The sequence below is a fragment of the Larus michahellis genome, unplaced genomic scaffold (assembly GCF_964199755.1).
Source record: "Larus michahellis unplaced genomic scaffold, bLarMic1.1 SCAFFOLD_158, whole genome shotgun sequence".
NCBI lineage: Eukaryota > Metazoa > Chordata > Aves > Charadriiformes > Laridae > Larus > Larus michahellis.
Genome location: NW_027436070.1, coordinates 97843 through 107729, shown reverse-complemented (window position 1 = coordinate 107729; position 9887 = coordinate 97843). Strand labels below are relative to the sequence as shown.

The 9887-nt window shown below is 60.7% G+C and overlaps 1 protein-coding gene across 1 annotated transcript; it reads right to left on the bottom strand.

Annotated features, from left to right (window-relative positions):
• Positions 1–1165: 1165 nt before the first annotated feature.
• On the bottom strand, positions 1166–5953 carry LOC141736913 (protein NDRG2-like). Its single transcript, XM_074571560.1, has 13 exons — positions 5802–5953; positions 5339–5401; positions 5197–5257; positions 4452–4538; positions 3939–3995; positions 3629–3723; positions 3220–3264; positions 3059–3110; positions 2891–2938; positions 2789–2824; positions 2325–2376; positions 1908–1946; positions 1166–1331 (listed from the first exon to the last, which is right to left on the bottom strand). Exons 1-13 carry the CDS (start codon positions 5882–5884, stop codon positions 1195–1197), a joined length of 855 nt encoding a protein of 284 aa, XP_074427661.1. The 5' UTR covers positions 5885–5953; the 3' UTR covers positions 1166–1194.
• Between the last annotated feature and the right edge of the window lie 3934 nt (positions 5954–9887).

The window sequence follows — 9887 nt, the reverse complement described above, 5'->3', positions numbered from 1 at the left end:
AGTCTCAAGGGGTCCCAGAGGCTCCTGGGGGGGGTCTCGGGGGGGTATTGGGGGTCCTGGGGGGTATCAGGGGGCTATTGGGGATCTCAGGGGGTCCCAGAGGCGTCTGGGGGGGGTATTGGGGGGTCCTGGGGGGCATCAGGGGGCTATTGGGGATCTTGGGGGGTCTCAGGGGAGATTTTGCGGGGCCCTGGGGTGCCCTAGGGGGGGTTGGGGGCTCTAGGGGGATCCTGGGGGGAGATTGGGGGGGTCCCAAGTGATTGGGGTGGGGGGGTGGCTGAGGGAGCATTAGGGGGTGCCAGGAGGTTTGGGGGTATTTTTTGGGGAGGGGGGGGGGTCTCGGGGGTTTGGGCGTCCCGGGATGGTTTTGGGGCATCCCAGGGGGTTTTGGGGGGGGTCCCTGGGGGGCTTCAGAGGGGCGTTGGATGGATTTTGGGGGGGGGGGGTCCCAGGGCGTTTTGGGGAGTTCTGGGGGGTTTTTGGAGGTTCCGGAGTGGCTTGGGGGGGGGGGGGGGTAGAGGGGGGTCGATTTTGGAAGGTCCCGGGGTGGTTTTGGGGGATCCCAAGGGGATTTTTGGAGGGTCCTGGGTGGGGTTGGGGGGGGGAGGGGCATTGTGAGGGTTTTGGGGGTCCCTGGGGTGATTTGGGAGGGGGTCTTGGGGAATTCTGGAAGGTTCTGGGGTGGTTTTGAGCCGTTCCGGGGTTTTTGGGGATCCCTGTGGTGATTTTTGGGGGCTCCCGGGGGGGTTTTGGGGCATCCCAAGGGGATTTGGGGGGGTCCTGGATGGATCTTGGGGGGGGTGGTGGTTCTGGGGACTCTCGTCTGCATTCTGGGGGGTTCCTGGGGGATTTGGAGGGTCCTGGGGGATTTGGGGGGGGGTCCCAGGGTGGTTTTGGGGCATCCCAAGAGATTTGGGGGGTCCTGGGTGGGGTTGGGGGGGATTCAGGGAGGCCTTGGGTAGATTTGGGGGGGTCCTGGGTGGATTTTTGGGGGTCCTGGGGTGGTTTTGGGGCATCCCAGGGTTTTTGGGGGCGGGAGGGGGGGGAGTTGGGGATGGATTTGGGGGGGGGTTCCAAGGGGGTTTGGGGGGGGACTTGGGGGGGGGGACGGGACCCTGGAGTGGTTTTGGCGCTTCCCGGGTGCGTTTTTTTGGGGGGTTCCCGTGGCCTTCCAAACTCAAAGCGGGGCGGGGTCTATGGGGCGGGGGCGCCCCCCCCCAGGCTGCCCCGAGAGAGGGTGCGGCTGCGGCCCCGCTCGCCCTCCCCGGAGGCGGAGCTGGAGACGGAGGCGGTGCGGAAGCGGGAGAGGCGCGTCATGGCCGCCGCCGCCACTGCCGGGAGGGCGTGGCGTCAGGGGACACGCCCCCTGCCCCGCAAGCCCCGCCCCTTGGAGCCCCCCCCGCCCCCCGCAGCGCCCCCCCCCAGGGGGGTTAGTGCAGGGGGAAATGCCCTCAGGCCCCGCCCCCGGGGTGTAGGCCACGCCCCCTCCCCGAAGCCACGCCCCCTCCCCGAAGCCCCGCCCCACGCCAACGCAAGGAAACAGGCCCCGCCCCCTCCAAGCAGCTCCAGTAGGGTTAATGGAAGGGAGGAGGCCACGCCCCCTTGCCGCAAGCCATGCCCCCAAGCCCCCAGTGGGGTTAGTGCGGAGCTGCAGGACACGCCCCCTTTATTAGGCCACGCCCCCCCACGGGGTTAGTGCAGGGGAGGCGTCCCCGAGGCCACGCCCCCTCCCCGAGGCCACGCCCCTCGTGCACCCCGTGACATCACACGTGACCTCACAAAGGGGCGGTGCTGTCACACGTTGGAGGGGGGGAGGGGGAGGGGGGAGGTGACGTGAGGCAGGGGGGGGAGGGTGTGGCCTCACGCGTGACATCACCGCTGACGTCATCGCTGACGTCTCTCCCTACCTGGCCCCACGCTGCGCTTGCGGTCCAGGACGTGGGGGACTGGGGGGCGGGGTAATTAACCCCCCGGAGCAATTAATTACCCCCCCGGGTCACTGATTACCCCCAGACACCCCCCCCCCGCAGCCATTCATTACCCCCCCAGGGCCATTAATTAACCTGCAGGGGGGCTAATAATGCACCCCACCCCCTCGGGCAGATTTATACCCCAGGAAAAGCAGTTAATTACCCCCCCCGGAGCACTAATTAACCCAGGGGTCATTAATTGCTGTCCCCGGGGGTCTTCATCACCCCCCAGGGCAATTAATTGCCCCCCCCCTTGGGTGCTAATTTCTCCCCGGGGGGGGGGGGGGTTAATTACCCCCGCGGGGGGGGGTTAATGAGCTCTCATGAATATTAATGAGCACTAATTGTACTCACTGTAGCCCATGCCCTGCACGAAGTACTTGAAGGCCTCTGTCAGCTTGGCCGGCTGGGGGGGGCGGGGGGGGGGGTCAAGACCACGCCCCTTTAGGCCATGCCCCCTTTAAGCCACACCCCAACCCCCCCATAGGGGGCCCCTCCCCTTTAAGCCCCGCTCCCTCCCCTTAGGCTATGCCCCCTCCCCCTCAAACCACACCCACACCCCCCTTATATGGGGGATGCCCTGAGGCCACGCCCCCTCCCCCCTTAGCCACGCCCCCCCCAACCAACCCCTTCTATGGCTTTGGTGCGCCCTTACGCCACACCCCCTCCCTTCCAAGCCCTGCCCCTACAGCCCCCCATAGAAGGCTGGTGCCAGGCCACGCCCCCCCTTAGGCCATGCCCCCTCAGTCTCCCAGACCACGCCCCCTCCCCCTTAAGCCACGCCCCCCCGTTGGCGCTGGTGACCTTTGACCCCTCACCTGGCTGAGCTGGGGCTGCCCCCCTCCGTCCGCCATCTGTGGGGTGTCAAAGGTCACGGTGTAGGGGGTCAAAGGTCACGGGGTCGGGGGGTCAAAGGTCACCTTGAGGAAGGAGGTCTGGGTGGGGTCCAGCTTGGCGTTGCACTCCACCTGGGGGGGGGGGGGACGGGCCGTGGCGGGGGTCACGTGACTCCACGAGGGTCACGGGACGGGCCATGTGACCCCGGCACGTGACCTCACGGGGGGGCGGGGTCAGGTGACGTCACTCACCACGGCCTCCTCGGGGGGGGAGCCGTCGCCCACCACCAGCAACATGGGGCAGCTTTGGGGGGGGGTGGAGGGGAGAGGGGGTCAAAGGTCACTGTGGGGGGTCGGAGGCCATCCCGGAGGCACGGGGTCAAAGGTCAGAGGGGCGAGGGGGGGTCGCTCACCGCAGGCTGCCGGCCCCGCTGCGCGCCAGGCCCAGGTCACCGCGGCTGCGCGGCCCCGGCAGGAGCAGGAGCAGGAGCAGGAGCAGGAGCAGGGAGCCGCCACCGCCACGGTGAGTGCCCCCAGTACACACCAGTACACACCGGTGCCCCCCCGGTGCCCTCCCAGTATAGCCCAGTGCCCTCCCAGTGCCTCCCAGTACAGCCCAGTCCCTCCTAGTGCCCCCCAGTACAGCCCAGTCCCTCCCAGTGCCCCACAGCCCCCTCCCAGTGCCTCCCAGTATAGCCCAGTGCCCCACAGCCCCCTCCCAGTGCCTCCCAGTATATCCCAGTGCCCTCCCAGTGCCCCACAGCCCCCCCCCAGTGCCCCCCAGTACAGCCCAGTGCCTCCCAGTGCCCCACAGCCCCCCACCTGTTGTACATGCCCCACAGCAGGGGGGCGTTGGGGGTCGCCCCCAGCCGGGCCCGGCTGCTCTGCACGGCCGGGGGGGCGGCCGACAGCTCCTCCTGTGGGGCAGACCCACAAGTGAGCCGCAACTGACCCCCCGCCGCTCCCCCGGACCCACAACCAACCCGTAACCCACCCCGAGACCCATAACTGACCCACCCCAGGGCCACGGCTGACTCACCACCGACCCACAAGTGACCCCCCAGGACCCATAACTGATGCCCCCAGCCCCACAAGTTCCTCCCCCCGGCCCCACAAGTGCCCCCGGCCCCACCTGGGTGAAGAGATGGGCCAGGATCATGTCGGTGGTGGAGGACGTCAGGCCCGAGAGCTGTGGGGCAGCAAGTGGGGCGCCATGGGACCCACAGCGACCCATAAGGAGCCACGGGACCCATGGAACCTACAGGGACCCATGGGACCCACAGAGACCCATAGCGACCCATAAGACCCATAGAGACCCACAGTGACCCATAGAGACCCACGGGACCCATTGGGACCCATGGGACCCACAGAGACCCGTGGGACCCACAGGGACCCGGCGGGACCCATAGGTGCCCCATAGTCCCATGGACACCCGTAAGTGACCCACAGAACATCTAGAGGTGCCCCATAGCGCCGTGGAGACCCATAAGTGACCCGCGGCTGCTCCGTAGCCCCATGGAGACCCATAAGTGACCCATAGGTGCCCCATGGAGACCCATAGAAGACCTAAAGGTGCCCCATATGCCCACGGAGACCCACTAGAGCGCCCCACAGCCGCCCCATGGCCGCCCCACGGCCGCCCCACCTTGTGCGCGGCCCAGTCCATCCAGCCCTTGGCCTGGGGGTCGATGTTGACCAGCACCAGCCCCTCCACCGCCTCGGGGTGCAGCAGCTGTGGGGCAGGGCCGGGGGTCACCTCCTGCCCCACGGCGGTCCTCTCTGCCACATAGACACCTCCCCGGACCCATAGATTCCCCGCCGGCCCCACAGTGACCCCCAAGAACCCAACGCAGGAGCTCCTCAAACCTCCTCCGGACCCACAGCGATCCCACCCAAGGGCCCTCCTGCCCCACAGCGACCCCCCTGCCCCATAGCGACCTCCCCAGCCCCATAGATTCCCCCCCCAGAGCCCTCCAGACCCACGGCGACCCCCCCAGACCCCCAAATTCCCCCCCCGGAGACCCTTCAGGACCCCTCCAGAACCCCCCCAGATCCCTCCAGCCCCACAGCGACCCCCAAGTTCTCCCCCAAGGAACCCCCCCAAACCCCCTCCAGACCCACAATGACACTCCCCCCCCCCCCCCGACCCACACGTGTCCCCCCAGATGCCCCGCAACCCCCCCGCCAGACCCACAGATCCCCCCCAGGTGACCCATAGCCCCCCTGAGACCCACAGAACCCCACAGAACCCCCCCCAGATGCCCCATACACCCCCCCCAGAGACCCTCAGGACCCCCCCTCCAAGGACCCACAGATCTCCCCCCCCCAAGATGCCCCATAACCACCCCCGAGCCCCTCCATGTGCCCCCCCCCCCCCCAGCCCCACTCACCCCAAATTTCGCCAGGACGAAGGCGCCGGCCCCCACCCCCATCCCGATGATGCTGGCGATGCTGGGGGCGGGGGGTGGAGTGTCACGAGGTCAAGGTCATCCTGACCCCCCCCCCCCGCTATGGGGCAGCCCCCCAACTCACTTGAGGTACTGGAGGATGCAGGGGATCATCTCGGCCAGTTGCTCCAGCGAGGGGTACTGGTACCTGGGGGGCAGGGGGGGGTCAACGGGTCAACGGGGGGGTGACAGGGGGTCAACGGGGTCAACTCGGGGGTTGGTGGGGTCAATGGGGCCAGCTTGGGGGTCAATGGGATCATGGGAGGTCAACTGTGGGTCAACGGGGCCAACTTGGGGGTCAATGGGATCATGGGAGGTCAACTGTGGGTCAACGGGGCCAACTTGGGGGTCAATGGGATCATGGGAGGTCAACTGTGGGTCAGCGGGGCCAACTTGGGGGTCAGCGGGGCCAACGGGGAGGGGCAACGGAGACTCAAGGTGGTCAATCAAGGGTTCAAGCGGGATCAAGCGGGGCGGGATCAGCGGGGCTGGGGGAGGGGGGGGTTGGGGGGCGGGCGATGGGGGTCGCGGGGCGCCGTGGGTTGCACCCTGGGGGGTAGGGGGGGGCGCCCTCCTCCATGCCGGGGGGGTCGACGTGGACCACCAGGAAGTTCTTGACGATCTCCCCCATCTCCTCGTGGGCGAAGAGCGGGGCGAAGCACGACTCGTCTGGGGACAGCCCCACCCCACGGCTATGGGGCTGGACCCACGGCCGTGGGGCAGGGGGCACCCATGGGGCCAGGGAAGGGATGGAAGGGCCCCAGGTGCCCGGGGAGGGGGGACCCAGGGGACTGGGGAGGGGACCCAGGTGGCCGGGGGGACCCCCACCTATGGGGCTGGACCCGGATCTATGGGGCAGAGGGGACCCAGGTGTCCAGGGGCACACACATCTATGGGGCTGGGACCCCCACCTGTGGGTCTGTCCCCCCATCTCTGGGTCTGGGTCCCCCATCTATGGGTCTTGGACCCCCTGGTGTGGGTCTAGAACCCCTATCTCCAGGTCTGGGACCCCCAGGTGTGGGTCTGGAACACCCGTCTCTGGGTCTGGGCCCCCCATGTGTGGGTCCGTCCCCCCACCTCTGGGTCTGGGCCCCCCGTGTGTGAGCCTGGTCCCCCATCTATGGGTCTGGGCCCCCCATGTGTGGCTCTGGGACCCACCTCTATGGGTCTAGAACCCCCAGGTGTGGCCCTGGTCCCCCATCTCTGGGTCTGGGCCCCCCATGTGTGGGTCTGTCCCCCCATCTCTGGGCCTGGTCCCCCATCTATGGGTTTGGGACCCCCAGGTGTGGGTCTAGAACCCCCATCTCCAGGTCTGGGACCCCCATCTGTGGGTCTGGAACCCCCATCTCTGGGTCTGGGCCCCCCATGTGTGGGCCTGGTCCCCCATCTAGAAGAGCTTGCTCTCCCTGTCTTTGAGTACTGTTTTCACTGTCCCGGTTACCTCTTTGCTAACATTCTCTTCAGAGCTGCAGTGAAACCAGGAACCACGTGGAGAAGGCACCCACACTGAAAATGACTGGAAGGAACGTTGGGGCTTCTTCTCAGTGTCTCTGACATAGGGTTTCACTGTCCCGGGAAAGTCTCTGATAACACCCTGCAGAGCGCAGTGCCCAATATACAGAAACGTCTTGCGGTATCTCCTACAGGGAAAGTGCCAGGAGGGAATTGTCGATCTTGGTCTCAGTGTCTCTGAGAATTGCTGTGATTATCCGTGTGACCTCTTTGCTAAGACTCTCCAGAGAGACGTCCTCAAAACAAACACACATCTTGACATATCTCCCACATTGATCGCAGTGTCTCCAGGAACGGCATTCAAGGAGCCAGGAACTTTTCTCCCTACACTGTCCATTGAGTTGTCCTCAAAACCAATATACATCCTGCTATATCTCCCACATGGAAAGTGCCAGGAGGGAGAAGTGGGGATTATGTTTAGACTTTCTCGGAACTGCTTCAAATCAACTAGATATCTTTGTGCTGTAAATCTCCCAACAGCCAAACGCAAAAGCAGCAAACATCTCGCTGTATGTCCCACATCCAAAGTGCCAAGAGAGAGCTTGCTCTCCCTGTCTTTGAGTACTGTTTTCACTGTCCCGGTTACCTCTTTGCTAACATTCTCTTCAGAGCTGCAGTGAAACCAGGAACCACATGGAGAAGGCACCCACACTGGAAATGCCTGGAAGGAACGTTGGGGCTTCTTCTCACTGTCTCTGACATAGGGTTTCACTGTCCCGGGAAAGTCTCTGCTAACACCGTGCAGAGCGCAGTGCCCAATATACAGAAACGTCTTGCGGTATCTCCTACAGGGAAAGTGCCAGGAGGGAATTGTCGATCTTGGTCTCAGTGTCTCTGAGAATTGCTCTGATTATCCGTGTGACCTCTTTGCTAAGACTCTCCAGAGAGCCGTCCTCAAAACCAACACACATCTTGACATATCTCCCACATTGATCGCAGTGTCTCCAGGAACGGCATTCAAGGAGCCAGGAGGTTTTCTCCCTACACTGTCCATTGAGTTGTCCTCAAAACCAATATACATCCTGCTATATCTCCCACATGGAAAGTGCCAGGAGGGAGAAGTGGGGATTATGCTTAGACTTTCTCAGAACTGCTTCAAATCAACTAGATATCTTTGTGCTGTAAATCTCCCAACAGCCAAACGCAAAAGCAGCAAACATCTCGCTGTATGTCCCACATCCAAAGTGCCAAGAGAGTAATGTAGAGCTTGCTCTCCCTGTCTTTGAGTACTGTTTTCACTGTCCCGGTTACCTCTTTGCTAACATTCTCTTCAGAGCTGCAGTGAAACCAGGAACCATGTGGAGAAGGTGTGGAATAAATACTAAATTGGCTAAAAAATACAAAAGTACAGCATTGTTCACACATTAAGGAAAAGTATAAAATCAAGAGGCTTCTGAGGTAGAAAATAGCCGCAGCTGGCATGAAGGACACAACATCTGTGGGTCCCTGATAAGCTACATGAGGTACGGGACGGGATGCAATTATTCCGTGGCTTTACCTTATGATGTATAGCGGATACAGGAATGGGATGATACCATGAAACAGATAAGCTGCCAATTAGCTGCCCACTAGATGCTCACAGCCAACATTTTGTCAAATTTTGATGAAATGCTGTCCTTTGTGCGAACTTTGCTCATTATAATGTCATTATTATAATACCAAAACACACCTCCATCCCGAAGGCTACCCGCCTCCAAGGTGCGACCACTCCTTCTTGAGTCTGCGCCCTGAATTTCTCGTAATCTATACCTTTAATTGTGAAGCGAGAGAAATTTACACCAATCATGATAAAAGTATGTATGACTAAAGTCACTCAAACTCCACTTTGAAGATAACAAATAGTATAAAAATAGCCCAAGAGAGGGGGGATACCCAGGGAAGACACCATCATAAAGAATTACATCACTGACTTCTGGGATCAGTCGACGGGCTGAGCCTCTCTTCCCCCCCATAGGGACGCCTTTGGGTAAGACTTAGATTATATCGAGTGCTTCCTCGGGAAACTTAGAAATTTCTCTAGAGACTCTCTTTTTCTACATTTAAAGCCAGGCTGTATCGTTTATAACTTTGTCGCGCGTTTTGTATATGTAACAATACTTTCATTTGCACGTGCTTTGCAGACAGTGTATTTATCACCGGCAATCCTAAGAACCTATATATCTGTTGTTTAAATAAACTGCACTTTTTTTTAAGTAGCTAGTCGTTTTGGTTTCTCACTGAACGTGACCAAAGACTCGAGAGTGGCCGTGCTAGTTCATGAGCACGACTAGACTGAAGGTGCAGTCCACTATTAGTGTATCCAAATCGTAATAGTTTAATACATATTAAACGCGATGGGACTGATAGTGCTGAATTGGGCATCACTCAGAATTTAAACCTAGCCGCACCTAGCCTCCCACCTCAGTGAGGAGTGTTAGAACGCAAGGGGGTTTATCTTCTGCTAAAACCGCTTTGCCCCTTTTCACGCAACAGAAGGCACCCACACTGAAAATGACAGGAAGGAACATTGGGGCTTCTTCTCAGTGTCTCTGACATAGGGTTTCACTGTCCCGGGAAAGTCTCTGCTAACACCCTGCAGAGCGCTGTGCCCAATATACAGAAACGTCTTGTGGTATCTCCTACAGGGAAAGTGCCAGGAGGAACTGTGGAGCTTGTTCTCAGTGTCTCTGAGAATTGCTCTGATTATCCGTGTGACCTCTTTGCTAAGACTCTCCAGAGAGCCGTCCTCAAAACCAACACACATCTTGACATATCTCCCACATTGATCGCAGTGTCTCCAGAAACGGCATTCAAGGAGCCAGGACCTTTTCTCCCTACACTGTCCATTGAGTTGTCCTCAAAACCAATATACATCCTGCTATATCTCCCACATGGAAAGTGCCAGGAGGGAGAAGTGGGGATTATGTTTAGACTTTCTCGGAACTGCTTCAAATCAACTAGATATCTTTGTGCTGTAAATCTCCCAACAGCCAAACGCAAAAGCAGCAAACATCTCGCTGTATGTCCCACATCCAAAGTGCCAAGAGAGAGCTTGCTCTCCCTGTCTTTGAGTACTGTTTTCACTGTCCCGGTTACCTCTTTGCTAACATTCTCTTCAGAGCTGCAGTGAAACCAGGAACCAC